Source organism: Thunnus maccoyii, chromosome 15 (genome assembly GCF_910596095.1).
Source record: "Thunnus maccoyii chromosome 15, fThuMac1.1, whole genome shotgun sequence".
In the NCBI taxonomy this organism is placed as follows: Eukaryota; Metazoa; Chordata; class Actinopteri; order Scombriformes; family Scombridae; genus Thunnus; species Thunnus maccoyii.
The window spans coordinates 15,393,531-15,412,229 of NC_056547.1; the positions used below are offsets into that span (position 1 = coordinate 15,393,531).

General features: G+C 38.2%; 2 protein-coding genes across 2 annotated transcripts; one reads left to right on the forward strand and one right to left on the reverse strand.

The window, feature by feature from the left end:
• Positions 1-2,598: 2,598 nt before the first annotated feature.
• Positions 2,599-4,399, reverse strand: LOC121913750 (G-protein coupled receptor 20). Its single transcript, XM_042436540.1, has 4 exons — positions 4,382-4,399; positions 3,947-4,203; positions 3,702-3,834; positions 2,599-3,261 (listed from the first exon to the last, which is right to left on the reverse strand). The coding sequence occupies exons 1-4, from the start codon at positions 4,382-4,384 to the stop codon at positions 2,674-2,676; spliced, it is 981 nt and encodes a 326-aa protein (XP_042292474.1). The 5' UTR covers positions 4,385-4,399; the 3' UTR covers positions 2,599-2,673.
• A 7,581-nt stretch (positions 4,400-11,980) lies between these two features.
• cfap20 (cilia and flagella associated protein 20) lies at positions 11,981-14,964 on the forward strand. Its single transcript, XM_042435780.1, has 6 exons — positions 11,981-12,387; positions 13,769-13,848; positions 13,956-14,067; positions 14,168-14,356; positions 14,497-14,610; positions 14,788-14,964. Exons 1-6 carry the CDS (start codon positions 12,304-12,306, stop codon positions 14,791-14,793), a joined length of 585 nt encoding a protein of 194 aa, XP_042291714.1. The 5' UTR covers positions 11,981-12,303; the 3' UTR covers positions 14,794-14,964.
• Positions 14,965-18,699: the final 3,735 nt, after the last annotated feature.

Below are 18,699 nucleotides of genomic sequence, written 5' to 3' on the forward strand. Positions count from 1 at the left end.
ACGGTCCAGCACATATTAGTTAACTGTCTTGTGGGACCATTTAGAAAGCAGAGTGTCTGTGTATTTGCAGTAAGCAGTTACCAGATGGAAACTTGTTTACATGCCGCTTTAGATGATCACAGATAATGACACACACGCATACACAGAGATTATAACTGGATAAAAGCAGCTCTTCAGTGTGTGGACAGTCAATGATCCATCTATAATAGCTATACATATGGTTTATTAACACAGCCTGTTTTCATTACATTCACTGTTGCAGTTCATTGTATATAAGATCACCAGTATGATCCAACCTGTTCCAACACTGTCCTCTGGTGGAACAAATCAAACTGACTCGGTAGATCTGATTTCTAACTGGCTTAAATGTGATGCAGTCATTCATAGTTTAAATATCCCCTCCAGACATTTTGTAAGATATTTTCCTCTAGGAATAATAATATGTGTCTAATAAAAAAAGTCCAATTATCTCATTAAAATCCTTAAAATTACATCTCCTCCTACTCCCTCATTGAAGTATTGAAGAGAAATCAGTGAATACACATTGTTCATTTCAAAAGTTAAACTGCTGGACACAAGATGTCTCCTACTTCACTGAGAAGTCAATTCTCAGTGTATGTGCACTGGAGGCTTCACGTTCCCACATCACATGTTCGTAAGTTGTATTTTAGACCACATTTAGCTTCCAAACTGGTTGGGATGTCACAAATCATGATCGCAGGCCTACCTCTTAAACGCCGATTTTCAGTGAACATGGAGACAATTTCCCCCTTCAGCAGATGAATATGAAAGCAGCTTTCTGGTGTCAAACTCTGCACAGTTAAACTCCTGAACTGAAGTAATAATAAGCAAAAAACATTTTTGAGTGGAGAGAGACTTTAACTATTTGAGAGTGACACTTAATCCGAAAGCAGCAAAGGTTTGTGTCTTTGAATCCTATGATGACTACTAATATATAAAAGTGAGAGAAGAGCTTTGTTGAAGCTCTATATCAGCTGCTACAGAAACAACATCACCCCCATTTGAACTACTACAAAGAATGAGATTACATTGATTTACATTGATTACATTGATTTACAATGTAAACATCAGGAACATCGTCACATCAAATATCATCAAAATATCATCAGTAACAACATAAACTCAAGGGAAAACAAGAGGAAATGCTAAGCTTAGAACAAGCATTGTTGAGCTTATACAGTAGTTGGCAAACAAACAAAATATTTCCTCCATATGGTGAAGAGATAAAATTAGAGATAAAAACTGTGAAAGACAGTTAATCCCATTAAAACCTCACATACTGTGCATGTACCAGTGTTTGTGTAGTCAGATTTTTCTTAAATCAAACATCTCTCCTCCTATCCAAAGTTAAGTAAATGGAAAAATAATAAAAGAGCACAGTTACCTTTAACTTTAAAAAAAGCACACAAGGAAGTCTACTTTAAGCACTTGAATGTATTTATACTGTACATGTCTGAATAAATCTCTCCTGACACACACTACTGATCGTGTCCTATAAAAAGTCAGTATAATCAAAACTGGTATGTGTTGGAAATAAAGATGTGATTTTTTTTCTTTTTTGATGTTTTAGAGATGTAAGGTTTCTGTATGGCGCTGGCGTCACTCTTCCATTTAGACACTTGTAAAATGATAAACAAAGCCATTAAAAAAAGAGCTGCACTATATACTTGTAAGACTAACTGTTACAGGTGTTTATACTTGTGAAAAGAGGTTTGCTTCTAGCTCATTTAGTGTGTTGATTCAAGACTCCAACCCCTTTGTTTTGCTCTCAGTGTCTCTCTGTGTGTCATTCTGCACGGTCACGCTGCTAAAATAATCTTTTCTGAATGTTTCTAACCTCCACTTAGTTTTTAAACAGCAGTGACGGTCAAACATAGACTGAGTACGTCATAATTTTGCCACCATATACTGTTAAAACTCTAAATGCCACTTATGCATTTTGCAGGATGTTTGCAGCTTTTTCATTTGCGTAAAAATCTGTCAGATTTTCACAGATTAAAATATGTTTTAAAATATATCAAATAGAGAAAAAAAAGCCTACAAGCTGGTTCAGGCAGCCAGTGGAAGTCCGCCACTGCCTTCATGATGGTGGTAGACTAAGTTATTAACATTGCTCCTCACTCTTTGTTGTGCTGAGTTGAGCTTGGTGCTTCCTGTACGCTAAATATAAATGATGTACATATATATAGTCAATATTCACATATTATTTAAATTAAAGGTGAGTTGGCTGACTGAACTACTCAATGTAACTGAAGATCTTTCAATACTTTTGAACACTGCATGTTTTCATCATCACCCTTTAAAACACATTATCTCTCAGACAGTACAGCTTCACCAGTTTCACAGCAAAACCATCCCTTTGTGATCCAGTGTTTGTTCTCACGGGTCTCTGGACAACATCCAAATAAGGTCAAGGACACGGAGAGACGAAGGTTGGCTGGAGGGAGGCAGCCTCTGAAGGGTTTTTCATCCTTTAAAGTGGTTTATTTTGTTAATTTTCAAGAGAAATCTGCAGTGTTTCTGTTTTTTTTTTTTTTTTGGATAATTTATGATGTTCTTGGCCAGCTCCTGCCCATCCATCACTCTGTGTGAGTCTTTCTGTCCTTCTGTCTGTTCTGCTTCATCCTCTGGTGCCGAGTGGGGGTCACCTGTCTAAGCAGTCTGCTCTGTGTCAGCTGCAGAGGTGAGCGCATTGGTGAGGGTGAATGTGGCCAAGCTGTGAGCTATCGCCAGTGCTGTTCCTGAATATTTGTTAATTGAATTCCTCTCCACATCCCCTCCACTTGTATGCCCCACCTCCCCGTCCCCCTCCCTTGCTCCCATCCTCCTCGTCCTCCACACCCGCTTGAAGCTGTCCGTCACGAAGCAGTAAACCACTGGATCCAGGCAGCTGTTCAGGCTGCTCAGGGTCACTGTGATGTGATAGGCTAGCACGTGCCCCGCCCCCTGCCCTAGCCCCTCCTCTCCAACTTTGACCCGGAAGTAAACCAACACCTGCCGGATGTGGAACGGCGTAAAACAGATCGTGAAGACCACCAAGACAGTGGCCAGCAGCCGGACGGCACGAGCCCTCCTCGCCCTGCTCTGCTGGGGCACCAGGCCGTGGCTGGAGGAGAGAAAGCAGGCGACGCGCAGGGTGAAACCCACCACGGCCAGCAGGGGGAGCAGGAACTCCAGGATGGTGAGGTAAAAGAGGGCAGGGAGGAGAACGCAGGAAGAACTGAACTCCAACGCTGTGGTCTGGAGAGAGATGCCAACAAATCAAGTCTAACAGTAATTCCTCTCCTTTAAAGTCATCATAGCCTACTCAACATTTTCACAAGTCTATTTTTCTTATAACCACAAGGATTCAACCTCCATCCTTTTATTTCTTGTGACCCTTTAAAATGAAGCAATGTCTACTTATGACCTTCATCACAGGTTAAATAATGATTTATCCTGAGGAATCTTTAGAGGCCTGAGAATGGAAAGTTAGACTCTACTTCACAAGTAAAAAAGTCAAGAAATTAAAGAGAAATGTCACAAAAAATAAACAATATTCTTTGTAACATACACATTTTTTCTTTCTCATTCATTAAATAATCTTGTAACCCCTCAGATTTATCTCAAGACTCCTTGTAGGCTCAAACATGCAACATGCAATGATTTATTTGTATGTGTTGTGTTGCATGTGTCTTTACCTGGAAAGAGTAGGTTACAACAACTGCAATTAGCCACACCATGGCACTGACACACTTGGCTGCCCCTGCAGTCCTCCATCTATGGAGAGTACTGGATGCATGGACGACAGCCATGTACCGGTCTATACAGATACTGAGAGAATGGGAGGATGGGGTGGCGAGGAATGAAGGAAGAAGAGTAAAATAAGTGCTGATCATGTTATAATCACATAAAATGTTGAATGAAGCAGGAGCGAACCGCCTACCTGGTCAGGAACAGTATGCTACAGTACATGTTGACAAAGTAGCTGAAGGTGTGAACGTAGGAGCAGGCCACGCAGCTCCCTCCACTGTGGTATAAGGCGATGCGGGCAGGCAGTGACAACGCCACCAGCAGGTCAGCTACAGCCAGGTTAATGGTGTAAACCACGGAGGCTGATGGGTGGGTGGAGGCCCCGCAGAAGATGTAGAGAGCCAGACTGTTGAGGACCACGCCAACCACCAGCATCAGACAGTTAAACACCTGCAGCAGGAGAGGAATCAGCTTTTCACTTTGGTTTATTGGTTATTTGGTTTACATGTAGACAAATTACTCAAGTTATTTACTTTTGATAAACAATGTAGTTCAACAATCTTTCAACAAGAACAATCCTATTTTGTTTCGGGGAAAGGAAAAAATGTTTTTGCATTTTTTATCTTACCATGAGAGAGACCCAGACAGCATAGAAGTCTTGGTACAGCTGCACATCCAGGTGGGCTAACCTGTGCAGGTACGGCCCCCCCCACCGCTCGTCCCAAGTGCTGCAATTAGTGGGGTCAGGGGTCACAAGGGGCTCGGTGGCAGCAGAAGTGATGTTGGTGAGAAGGGTCTCCATTGGTTGAGAAAGACGAATGAGGGACTGGTCAGCCTCTGAGTGGCAGGAGAAGTAAAGAAGTGACAAACAAAAGATTTTAATCTTGTGGAAAATAGTGCAACATTAAAGCCCTTGTGTGTAGCACTGGACACCTTGTGTCTTTGGTGCCCCGCAGTGATAGTGTCAAAAAAGACACAGGCAGAAATACACGCCAACATCATCAGAATACTTTGAAAGATGCTGTTTTTATCACATAAAAACTGTAAATACTATGACTTTACTTTGCAGCTTTATAGAAATAGACAACACCATAATATCATTTTATATCCAAAAGGTCAAAGGTCAGCTTCACTGTGACATCATAATGTTCTGCATAAACATTTGTCTGGCCTTTAATCAACACCATAACTCAGGAACAGAAAGGCAGATTGTGACCATATTTCACATTTGGTTGGATACGTATCGGTGACACTAATCTTGGGTCTCCACCTTGAAACTATAGTGATTGTTTAGATTTTCTGTGCTGCCGGGTTGAAGATGTGTGTGAAGCATCCACGTTTTAGAATTTGTAGTTTCTTTGCAGCAACATCCACATCTGAAGCTTTATCTACTGTCATGGCTACAACTTTGTGTTCAATCAGAATCAACTTTATTGGCCAAGCATATGAACACATACAAGGAATTACACTTAATACGTTTTATTAAATTCCTTCAGAGTCCTCACTACAAATAAGAAAAAAGTCTGGACAGACATGTATGTAAACTGCAACTTGACTGGTTGCTGGAGGCATATGACTGCGAGGTGATATTTCTAGTTACCCTGGAGTCATCTTCAGATAAATAGACATAGACAGCTCAAGTCTAAAGTGATGGTGTGTGCTCCAACTAACTCCAACTAAAAGAAAGACTAATGACCTCTAGGGATGAAAAGTGGCCAACATCAGCAGGAGTTAATCCAGAGAAAGAGAGACTTTAGAAATCCTCGTTTTATAAACAACCTACTTGTACTGTAGAGCTGACCGAATCCATCTTCATACGCTCTCTAGAAGGATGTGACACTTTCAACAAAGTTAAGTACGTGACCTTGTGCGTTTGTTTAAACATGGTGTATTAATATGAACCATGTCACCGCGTGCTGCTGTTTAACACACCGTTGACACATGTTGTGTCGAACACGGGACATACAGTACCTTGAAGGAGTCACATAAATTTGATGAATGTGACACATCCTGTTTAAAGGAGGTGAGGCTTTAAAACCCTCAAGGTGCGGAGATGTTCTATTACAAGAGGTTTCAGGTAACTGTAACAGTAAAAATAGACCAAATTTTTTAAAAGGACACTGGTTTGCATTACATGTTGTGAGGAGAACTGTAACTTTCAAGATGTAATGTCCAAATAAGTTATACAGTAGTTGGACAAAGCAATGCCAACTCAAGGGCCACTTACTAGCTTTTTCTGTAGAGCTTAGCCAAAACTTATCATGTTCATCAACAGATGGATTTTTCTTGGTTGCCATGGAGATGGAGCTGTTCCTGTTATGATTTCACAGCACTTTTAGGACTTCTTGCCCATATTGACTGAAAAGTTGAGCATGAAGTTCATCTTTGGAACACAGAAATACTAGTTTGATTGTTTCGATTGTTCTCCAACTACTATTTTCCAGGTCAGGTATGAACTTTGATGCTTTTCCAGTGGAATTAAAAATGGAGGGTGTGTCTTGTGTTAAGTGTGTGTAAGACAACAATGAGGAAAGTGAGGAAAGTCACCAAGTACATAAAGTACATAACACTTAAAATAAAAGTTTTATCGTGACCTCAGTTAACCTTCATGTCAATGAAAATGTAAATGTTCTATTATGAAAAGAGAAATTTAAAAATCTTTCTCTTCATAATTAGATTACTATTTTTTATTTGTCACATTTAAGGTGTTACTGTAAAGCTATTTTGTAGAAATGATGACTTTTTCGAATTGTTTGAATTTGGAGGTTTTGAAATTTTATGAGACTGACAGCTGAGTGAAACCTTTTTTTCACTTCAAGCATAGCAGGACAAATTGTTTTCTTACCAAAAACTCAGGCAGAACACCAAATGGATTTCCTGCAGCTTATTGTTAAAAGTATTACTAGACAGAACCCCTCGTTTTGGCCAAAAAAATGTCTTCCTTTCCTTATAAATACCAGAGACGGATAAGCTCCAATCTGTTAACATGTCCTGCCGAGGAAGGTCTTTCCACTCTTCATCATCATACAGACAGTTGGATAAAACATAGCCAGGGGCCTGGATTCACATCAGAGGGCCAGATTGGATCAAATCAAATAAAAAAAACCCTCTAGCTCCCTTTAACCTGCAGTAAACTTTAAATCAGAAAATATCAACAGCTGTAAACAGAATAGTGAGATACACTCCGTGTAATGAAAGCTCCTGTTTTCACATATTGTTCCCAAAAAAAAATGAGCTGCATGAAACTTACAGGTGAGAGCAGCTTGACTGTAATGAGAAAGGTGAAATAAATACTTTTTAATCTCCTTGCCTTCAAATATTATCTCAGAGGGACCCTTGAGTGCAACACATACAGTCTTGTGAACACTGCATCAACATCATATCAAATCAAATAAATGATACTATAATATATTTTAGAGCTTATTGTGGAAAGTGAACTAAAAGGCATCATTTTATGAACTGATCTGCCCTGAAAAAAACTAAGATCAAACAATGATCACCAAAAAATTTACAGCACGTTCCTAAAACTTACCTGGTAAAGAGAGAGAAGGAGTGAAGAAGTCCTCGTACAGTAGATTCACACTCAACTTCTTGGAGGTATATAAAGTTATTTAAAGTTACAGAGTTGCTTTAAGTCTCCTTCTTTTATTTCTTCTTCTCTATGTTTCTGTAGTTGGTTAAAAGACAGAAGAAGAGGGTGAGGAGCGAGTTGGGATGTGAATCCATCTGGGCGGAACGAGCAGTCAGGCAGCTGGTCCACCTCCTCCTCATCTATTTCTCATGACACCCACCCATAGGTGCAATGTAGGAATGAACACAAATCAGGGTCAAATTGACTGAACACCTCTTCTTTTTTCTCTTCTATCCTCATCATCTTCCACCTCATTCTCTTCCTCTCTTATTTTTACCCCCTCTTCCTTCTCTCCCTCTTTATATCTTTTGCTCATACTGAATATTTCAAATTGTGATTTGGAAAGGATGGGATTAAGGAAATGGACAGCAAGCAATGTATTGGCTCAGTGAAAAAAAAAGGTTTGGACCCCAAAGCATGACTCACTGACAAGACAGATAAATTAAAAACAAAGTTTACTTGGTCGTTGAGGCGAGGCGAAGGTTGGCAACAGGCAAGCAAGTCCACAGGGAGATAAGATAAAGGATAAACATGATAAATAGACATCTGCACAATTTGCACAGACTCTCTTTAATGACAGTACGTGCACAAATTCATGCACCTTGATCTGTATCCATTTTAGAAACACTTTGAAACACTTCAGGCCTTACTACCTCAAATTGATATTTAAAGTTTTTTCTTGTTTTGTGCCCTTTTTTCATTTCTGCTTTTATTATTTATTTATTTTGTGTCTGATCTAAGTTTTATTAATTCCATCTTTTTCATATTATTGTCTTACATAATGGGCTGATACACAACAGAAAGTATTTCACTGCCATTTACAGAATATTTGTGATGCGTATGTGACAAATAAAAACCTTGAACTTGAACTTGAATAAAGGGCTGACTGTCCAAAACGGCAGATAGGGGTAGAAAAAAAATAACAGGTATAGATACTAAGATAGGAAATATACATTGAAAGCGACTGATGGTTGGATTGGGAATGACAGGATCTGATATAAGTGACTTTTGTGGGACAAAGGGAATGAGAGAGCAGAACAGACAATTTCATTCAAGTGGGTTTCCAATAAAGTTTATTTAAAGCTTTCTCTGGGGTGGTCTTACACTGAAAGAGTTTGGGGTGGGGTGGGGGAAACATATATTCTGTTCCACCTCTTGTTTGTCTCTGTGTAAATACCTGACTCAATTAGAGAAGAGGAGGAGAGAGAGGAAGGGAAGACGGAGCAGAAATAAAGCGTGAAACAGACAAAGAAATATAAACATTTTCTGTAGATGTTTTGACGAAGCTGCCAGCCTGTGAACATGTTACATGAAGATTTACACACACACTTCTAGGAAAAGAGAGAAAGAACTCGTAGAAATAGAGATGAAGAGGCGGAGTAGAGGAAAATTCCAAAGTCTTTTGCATGTATTTGAACACAGATATAGTATTTGGAGTGAAGCAGCAGCTCATAAATCACACTGACATAAATAACTGGAGAGTGTGTGTGTGTTTTATCATATGTCCAGGTGCATGTGTGTGTGTGTGTATACTACATATCAACATGTCAAACAAACTGTTGTAGCATCCTGAATTATTTCAGTTAGGGGACATTAACTTCATGTTGCATTGCTGGTGATGTCACCGCGCAAAGACGTGCCTGGCTAATGTCTGATTGAATGCTTCTTGGCTTGTTCAAATATTTGAAATTATTGTCAGATACAGATGGGCGACAAACCTGAATAAATGAGTGGAGAAACATAACAAATGCAGATGCTTCTACACAGATGCATTGCATAGTACAATTAAGCAGTTAACATCCAATCATGCTCTGTGGCATGTATAAAAATGCTGAGCAGGCCCGTTTTATTCTGATTATCAAGATGGCAAGAGGAAAAGTGACTTTGAAAGAGGGTTGATTGTTAGGGCACAGATGGCAAGAGCTTCAGTCACAAAGACTGCTCAGCCGAGTGTTTCAATAGGAACTGTGACTAAAGTTACATCTGCATTTAGATCTATGAGAAAGACATCAATACAGAGGGTCGGAAATTGTGGTTGACAGTGCACATTTGATGACTGTGATGCTCGTGCATTAGTGCGATATGCAAGGAAAAACAGAAGAACAACTATTCCTCGAGTGACTGAAAATGTCAATGCAGGACGTGATCAGACTGTCAGCAGGAACAGTCCATCGACAATTACATAGAGAGGAATATTAAAGGCAAAGCAAGTTTATTTGTGTAGCACGTTTCAACAACAAGGCAATTCAAAGTAGGGTTGCAGTGCATAAACCCCTCATTACAAAGATCAATGCACATTTGAGAGTTCAGTGGTGCAAAAACCATAGACACTGGTCTACAGAGATGTGGAAAAAAAGTGATATGGTCAGATGAGTCATCCCTTACCAGTGCATATGTAGCATACACCAAGAGAATGGTACAGGCCCGAATGCTTGACCCCTACAGTGAGCGGATCCAGTGGCTCTGTTATGCTGTGGCGGCTTTTTGCTGGCATGGTTTGGGTCCACTTGTTCCCTTAGAGGGAAGAGTCACTACAAATCAATACAAAGTTGTTCTGATCACCTTTCTCCTATGGTGAAACATTTCTATCCCGATGGGAGTGGTCTCTTCCAGGATGACAATGCCCCATCCATTGGGCATGAAGGGTCACTGAATAGTTTGATGAGTATGAAAATTATGTGAATCATACGCTATGGCCTTTGCAGTCACCAGATCTCAACCCAGTTCAACACCTATGGGAGATTTTGGACTGACGTGTTAGACAGCGCTCTCCACCATCAAAACACCAAATGAGGGAATATCTTTTGGAAGAATGGTGTTCATCCCTCCAGTAGAGTTCAGAGACTTGTAAAATCAATGCCGAGGCTCATTGAAGCTGTTACATGGTGGCCCAACACCTTACTAAGACACTTTATGTTGGTTTCCCCTTGATTTGTCAACCCAGCTGTATATCCTGGCCCGACTTGTTTAAAGTGCTGGAGACAGAAAGGAAGGATGTGCCACTTGACACTTTGGTGGGATTTAGTAAGTGAAAGAAGTGCTGAATATTTACTATGCACTCTGAGTTATGTGTAAGAAATCTATTTCTGGAAACTGTTAACTATTATTGTACGAGGATATTTAAATATGTTGAGGTTGTTTGAGGTGTTCTCATATACTCAAATGTATTTAAAGAGTCCTTTCCATACTGGCTGTGACGTGATCCTCTCTGAACTTTAGTGTAAGAGTTGAGGGACAAAAGTTAAGCTTAAGCAAATATGAGGATTCAGCTGTCAGAGTTAGACATATCAAGTGGGTATCATCTTAAAAAGGTCTTAAAAGACCTCTGAAGCCTCATTATCTCTTGTCTGTTACACTGGGGTTGTATTAGAAAGAGATTTCTTCACAGTCAGTAAATAGAGGAGAAATGATTACAGCGACTCTTTCTGCATAGTTATGTGAGTATTTTAATAAGTTAGACTTGAAAAAATATGAACTTATCTTTTAATTTCCTATGTTGATGAGTTAATACTATCATTGTTTGATATGCCACACTAATATTTTTACTCTAACACATTTTATTTATCTATTAATTTATACTTTTTATTCACTTCAATTCCTTATCTTTAGTAGTTTTTCTTGTCTTTTGTTAACCTAATATGTTTATTGTTTATATTATACTTGTTCTGGTATCATGTTTACCTTATTGTTACTGTGTATAATTACTTTTGCCTGTAATTTGTACTGTCCTGAGCCTCATCTTAAGCATTTCATTGTACAGATGACATGCGTTATTCTGCACAAATGTCAAATAAATCTGAACTTGAAAAATATAACTGAAATGTAGCTTACATAAATTATAAGCAATTGAATCAATGCCAGTCTTCATTATTTTAGCACAGTCTACATTTAAAAATGTGGAAACAGGGGAGAAGGACTTTATGAACTAAAATTAGTTTTTCAAGGTATTGTAGATGTCCATAGTCCTGATGGATTTCATATTTTTGTGTCAGATTTGAACAGGTATGTGATGAATTTTGTTTGCGACCATTTATATTCACGGATATACAATTTTGTAGATTTGAGAAGATTTAAAATAAAAAATGTCCTATGTCATTATCCTTTAATCTATTTTTCCGTAAAAGGAAATTAGTTTCGCACAGCATTTCAAATACATTTTTCAACATAAATGTCATTTCTACATTAAGACCCCTCCAGCGTTTTTATTATTATAAGAGCTTTATTGAAACAAGTATAGGCTACAAGTAAATAGCACCTTGTGTACTTGTGTCTATAAACACGGAACTAAAGAAATAATTAAATAAATATCTTGTAAAGCTTACAGGAGTTATAAGTTTTAACAGTTTTTTTGTTCGTACATTCAGATATGGAAGAAATGTATTGTTTGATATGGACATTCAGCCCTTATAAGTTTTGCTTTTTGCTTAAGTACAGTATAAAATTTGGTCAAAATAATAAACAAATTAATTACATAAAACTAAGAGCAGTGAATCCAAACGATACATTTTGGATAGCTATGAGCAGCAAGAAAAAGACCCCTCCAGCTTTTTGTTGCCATGGCGACCAAGTTACGTCAACATTTAAGAACCGGTGTGAACAACGCCAGCAGACACAGTTCCCCGGCAACAGCAAAGTAATGAGGAGGTGACCGCTGCTCTTCCTTCTTTTAACGCCTCCCTAGGAGAGACGTGTGGGGACATCACAACACACGACTAATCAAATCGATTCGAGCTGTTCGTTTGATTATTGATGTAACTGGGACGTTTTAATTTTCGGCGGCGGAACGGAGTTTTTTTTAGTGTCACACGGAAGCGGTAGCGTTGGGAACGGAAACCAAATCTGTAAACAAACGTCGCAACAGGTTTACTAGCTGGATCCAAACACATGTGCTAAAAGACAGAGGACTAAACACAAAGAATATGTTTAAAAACACATTCCAAAGCGGATTCTTGTCTATCTTATATAGCATCGGCAGCAAGCCTCTTCAGATATGGGATAAAAAGGTAAGCAGCGATTCAGAATGAAAGCTATGAACCTAAGCTAACGTTAGCTTCCCTGGGCCGTCGTGCTAATTCTAACTAACTCTGCTAATGTTAACGTTTGGGAGTTTGTAGTATCTTTTGAATGCAGTGCTTAAACTAAGGTAACTAAGGTTGTGCTACCTACTTATGACGCTTAAACAAATTTGTCATTTCGGTGAACGGCGCTGATCTGCATCAGCAAAGAGCTAAAGTAAAGATACACTTCCTTGTTGGGTTTATTATGTTAATACGCAATACAGTCTTCATAACCTATTGCTGATATTTTTGAAACTGCACACAGTTCACAATTGAGTGAAGATTCATCCTAATGTAATGCTTTTATTTAATGTTCAAATAGTTAACACATGGATGGGCCTGAAGGCGCTGTTGCTAAGCAACACTTAGGAATAATAACAGTGGAGGATTTAATTTGGTCAGGACAGTTCAAAGCGGTTTTGGCAATATTCACTGACATAATCATCCAGACTGACGGTTCCCACATCAGCACCTGGAATTTTGAGTCTGATGCTGATATTTGAGTGTTGAAAATCTGATATAAGTATATCAACAGATAGTAGAAACACACATCATGAGCTAACATTTTTAAGGATGATTTTTTTAAAGTTGTAACCAGGATATGTAACGTTACTGCATTATTTACTACATTTTACAGAAAAATAAATTTGCTTGTACTCTGTTGTGAACAACCTGTGTAATGGTGAGACTGCCTCTAAATGATCTTGAGCATATCTTTGGCATTTCTGCACTGCAATTTCTTGTTACTGACGTATTCACCAATACTAATAAATCTGCAATTAGCTAAAATGGGCCGATATATCAGCGCAGCCAATTTGTCAGTGTAGCTCTTTTCTGGATGTCCTGACCTGCATAAATTGCCACAGTTACAGAGAAGCGCCTGCAACATGAATTAGAGCTGCAACGATTAGTCGATCATCAGAAGATTCATTTTCAAATATCTTTGTAATCAATTAATTTTTTAATTTTTTTTTAAGAGAAAAAGGAAATTTCTTGATTCCAGCTTGGGTTTCTTTTGTCATTTGTTATAGTAAACTAAGTATTTTTGTGTTTTGAACTGTTTGGGATAAAAGAAGACATTCAAGGACATCACCGTGGGCTTTGGGAAACAGTGATTGACATTTTTTAAAACCATTTTCTGATGTTTTATGGACCAAACAATTAATGAATAAATGTGATAATGAGAAAATAATTGTCAGATTAATCCATAATGAAAATAATAATTCGTTGCAGCCCTAACATGGATAGTGATGGAGCTGCTGTGAGAAACAGCTTGATTTTTTTCCCACAAAAACTTAAGAAAAATTATATGTTTGTGGATTCACAGGTGAGAAATGGTCACATCAAGAGAGTAACAGACAATGACATACACTCGCTGGTGTTGGAGGTAGAGGGGTCAAATGTCAGGTGAGTTTGTGTCTGTTTGACTGATCCTTCAGCTCAGGTCAACACATTCAAGCATTAGTCACCCTCATCTTTCCCTCCTGTCACCCTATGTCCTGTCATCCCTACAGTACCACCTATATAACATGTCCTGCAGACCCTAAGAAGACACTGGGCATCAGGCTTCCTTTCCTGGTCATGATCATCAAGAACCTCAAGAAGTATTTCACCTTTGAAGTCCAGGTACAGATCCAGACACCTTCCATGTCTTGGGGACATGAATGTTCGGAGTCATGATCACTCACGCTTTCTCTCCGTCTCCTCCCGTTTTTACAACTCTCAGGTGTTAGATGATAAGAACGTTCGCCGGCGGTTTCGGGCAAGCAACTATCAGAGCACGACGCGGGTGAAGCCGTTCATCTGCACCATGCCTATGAGGCTGGACGACGGCTGGAACCAGATTCAGTTCAACCTGTCAGACTTCACCAGGAGGGCCTATGGAACCAATTATATCGAGACACTGCGTGTACAGGTTAGCGCGCAGCGACAGCCGGGGAAACTACTGCCCCCTTTCAATTTTTTTAATGTAGAATTTCAGTCTCAGACATTACAGTGAATGTCTGAGACTGTATTCTCTTTGTCTTTCTTATGTCTGATCTTTTTTCTTCTCAGATTCATGCGAACTGTCGTATAAGGAGGGTGTATTTCTCAGACAGACTGTACTCGGAGGATGAGCTCCCAGCAGAGTTTAAACTCTACCTGCCTGTCCAGAACCAGAAGGCGAAGGTGAGGCACACACCTCCACACACTTTACTTGGTCATACAGTATATATAACCCGATAATTATATTACAGTACTGTTAGATATCGGAGTATTTTATCATTGCAATGACATTTGAGTCAAATAAATAGTTGGACTTTTAGAATTTTAACACTTGTCTGTATGTGTGTTTGTGTCTTGCAGCAGTAGAGCTTCCACCCCTGCACTGTTCCCCTAGACCATGATGTGACATTTAGCTGTAAGATTTTCTGTGTAGACATGATGAACTATAAAACTTTGTAATATTGTCATTTTGGAACTATGAGTTTTTGAGTGCCGTCTTGCGTTGCTCTCTGCACAATAAAGTTTTTTATGTACTGATCTTTTTGTACAGTTTTAGTATCACGCTTGTTAGTACAAATTATTTTAGTCTAATTACAAAGGCTTCCAAGTTTTAATATTAAAACAAAAAAATGAAGAGATGCAATAAGATGATGGTCTTGTTACAAGCTGATATAGGGGTCCACATTAATGAAGACCTTTTCTTTTATAAACACTAAATTTATATATTGGCACATGCAAAGCTAAAGCAAAAAGGAACAATACTTTGTATAGACTGAAGTCTCACTGCTTGTTTTTAAAAATACAAAAAAAGACAGAGGAGTCAGTTTGTAGAATATAAACAATCTTTATCAAACAACACAAATAATTTCAAGTGAAAGGCTATGAAAATTATTTGCATTCCCAAAACATATAATCTTTGTTTAACTTCACAATTTCTTTATGCAATGTGAACAAATGAGTTATACATTCATTTTACATGTTGCATTATATAATCATTTAATCACAAAATGAACACTTAAAAGATGATTCAACTTAAAGCTTCAACTTCAACTCAAATTCACCGACGGATTCAACGCAGTAGTAAGATGGAGACAGGAAGTGTTGGGCTTCAGGTGAAGACGTGTCGACACTCAAGCATCACGGTCACTTCATAAAATCTCACCAAAACAAAAAAAACCAAAACAAAACAAGGCATTATTAAAAGTAAACACAACTAAATGAAATACTTTTTTCATAGACAACTGCTAACCACATTTCTTTTCACACTGTTTGCTCTTGGGTTGTATTTACCCATGAACGTCACCTTGTTGAAGTTGGCTGATGTTCCAGTTTACACGAAACTCTCATGTACAAGCTGAATTACAAGTGATCAGTCATCAGCCAGCATTTCCCTGACCACTCACTCCAGTTCCTTAGTGTTTTAGTCTTTCCATCTATCTAAAAAATAACGTACTGAACCACAGCAGTTCCTGGTATTTACATACAAGAGTTGTCATTATAGTACTCAGGAAATCTTTGCTACATCTGCTACCTCAGAGTCATCTTCAAATGTTCACTCTGTGGTGCCTGTCACAGGGTTTAAACCAATAAAAATTAAAAAAAAAAAAAATTGAACAAACATCACGTACTCACTGCTGCTCGGAGTTGATAAAATACAGACTCTACATTGGCTCATATTTCTAGATAAAAGTGGTTCAGACCGACTCAGATATTAAAGCTGTCAATAAAGCGATGAGACCCTGTGTATTCACGACTCTTAAATAAGGCTCAAAATAGCATCTTGTTTTCAAGAAAACCTTCTGTACACATCACTGTTTTAAAAATGAACATTTGAAAAAGGTTTCACACTTGCGGGTTAGACTGTATTTGGACATGGATTTGAACTCAGGACAGTGGGTCTTGCTGTATATTTTCAAATATCTCATAACCATGTTCATGCTGAGTTCTTTGGCTACAAAGAATAAGGTTAAGGTATTTCCTGTTCAAAGTATTTGGCCTCTTTTTTTTTTTAAACATTTAGAATTTAAGCTTTTTTTTTTTAACAGCAGGCACTTGTTATCTTTCTCACAACTGGTGTTATACTTTAAACAACAGTTTTCCCTGAAATTTGATCAATGAGGAAGAAGAAAAAAAACATGAAAAGGCTCCAATTTAACATGTTCACTTAGCTATCAATACGTATTTTGAAAAACAAAAAGGTAAAACAACAAAACATCTTCCTATAGCAAGTATTTTATGGCAATAATCATATTGACAACAGTGTCGGGTTCAAATAACTTTCAGACCAACCCAGAAATACTCTTTAGGATTTGAATACTGAGACTCCTGTCGCAGGAAAAGGCTGTTTGAGACTCTTATTTTTTTTACTATTGCAGCTGCTGTTTTACTTTTAAACAAACTGAAATTGAGCCGAACACATACGATAACAAAATGTAAACAAGCAAATTACAGAACATACAAACTATTTCAATAGAACACATTTTCCTATCACAACTGATAGAGCTTAAAGAATACATTCATAGAAATCTATTGCTTCAGTCGACAGCATGCATCTCTTTAAAGTGCAAAAGGATTGCATTGGTTCAAATCAGTAAATCAACTACTGCATTAAATCATTGATTTTAGCATAAAATACAACTTAAATATTAATTTCATGATGGCACAACATAACTACAGAACGTCATACGGACAAATAAAAGTATACAAAGTATAAAATAAATCATCTGATAGCTTAAATGCAACACAAAAAACACATTAAAGCCAAGGCAAATAACACACCCGTAGCATGTATGGTTACACTAATCGCTTGCATTGATGTTTGTAGTAGAAACAGGAGAGGACAGGCTGCCTGTAGATCCCATGTCTGTACAAATGCAGTCCCAAAACCCTTTATCCTTTACTGTTTCGATTTCTCCCACCTTCATTCCCTCAGTTTCCTGCCTTTTTTACAAATTATTTTAATATAAATCTCTGTAATACTTGACAAATGACATGTAAAAATGTGTCACAATAGTCAATTTGAATACTTGCAGACATCTGAAATTAGCAACTGGAATTTTTAAGCCAAACTGTTTATCTGGCTTTGAAATTTCTAAATTGCCTCAATACAAGAAAAGAGTGACTTCTGATATAGAAACATTATTTTGACATTGTCTGTGGAGGCACGGTCCTGTTCTGGCTTGTGCTCACTCGGCAGTGTTTCACATTTTTGTTGCACATGATGGTGTGTCCCTTTTCAAATATCCACAACTCAGGAGGAGTGCTTTGTTTCAAGCTGTGTTGTCACTTTCAAATGCATTGAAGTGCATGTAATTTCAAAACAAGCTCAGTGTAAGATAAAGTCATACTTCTAACAAATCTAACAGCGAGACATCAATAATTATAACAGATCCAAGTAGTATTTCACTTAGAGGCCAGGATCACATGTTTAAAGTTGAAATGTCCCATGCTGGATATTGAGAGCTACAGTAGTGGTGACTGTAGCTAATATTGCTTGAGAGTTAGACTCAGTAGAATACAACTTTAAAACAAGCACTTCTCCTGTTGTTCACATATGCAAGATCATTTCCTGACATATTCAGTTCTCTTAAAGGGTGGTCCACTTCTCTTTAAGGGAAACTTTGGTATTTTTCCCAACCTGGACCCTATTTTCCCATCTTTTTGTGTCTATGTGACTAATGGAAATAATTCCTGAGAGTGGTCCAGTGTTGATCGAGAGAACGGCCATGAAAACAGGCTGCAATGTAATCCAATGAGGCAAAATCGCCCCGTCAATGTATGTCTACTAAAAGTGCTTGTTTTTGCCACTGACAGACTAAGATTGTTATTATAAGTGTCTGACAACATTATGGAAAGGACTCTAAATGTGTTTATCTTCACCTTTCACTTGATCTGGTCTGTTTGATATTGTGTTTAATCAAGTCTCGTTCAAGAAGTAAGTTGTTGTCGAAATCGGCTACATATTCAGCCATGACAGGGTTGGAGAGAGGAGTGCCGTGAGGAGTTTGTTGTATTGGAGGACAGAAAACGTAGCTTAGTTTTATCTAAAAGATTTTCAAAGTCATGGCTAAATATTTAGCTGATTTCAACAACTCAAATTTTGTGAGATTTCAGAATAAGACTTCTCCTTGAGCGAGACTGGGTTAGACAGAATAACAAACAGACTGGATCAACTGAAAGGTAAAGAAAAATGTTTTATTTCTCTGTATGTTTCCATAACGTTGTCAGACACTTATCATAACAATCTGAGCCTGTCAGTGGCAAAAACAAGCA

What these genes read in the sequence shown, in the direction of transcription:
- LOC121913750 (XM_042436540.1), bottom strand. An exon ending in AGCATACTGTTCCTGACCAG is followed by an intron (nt 3,835 to 3,946) that starts GTAGGCGGTTCG and finishes CCATTCTCTCAG; the next exon opens with TATCTGTATAGACCGGTACA. An exon ending in TTGTAACCTACTCTTTCCAG is followed by an intron (nt 3,262 to 3,701) that starts GTAAAGACACAT and finishes ATCTCTCTCCAG; the next exon opens with ACCACAGCGTTGGAGTTCAG.
- cfap20 (XM_042435780.1), top strand. Translation starts at nt 12,304, where the DNA reads ATGTTTAAAAACACATTCCAAAGCGGATTCTTGTCTATCTTATATAGC. An exon ending in TTCAGATATGGGATAAAAAG is followed by an intron (nt 12,388 to 13,768) that starts GTAAGCAGCGAT and finishes GTGGATTCACAG; the next exon opens with GTGAGAAATGGTCACATCAA. An exon ending in TCGAGACACTGCGTGTACAG is followed by an intron (nt 14,357 to 14,496) that starts GTTAGCGCGCAG and finishes TTTTCTTCTCAG; the next exon opens with ATTCATGCGAACTGTCGTAT.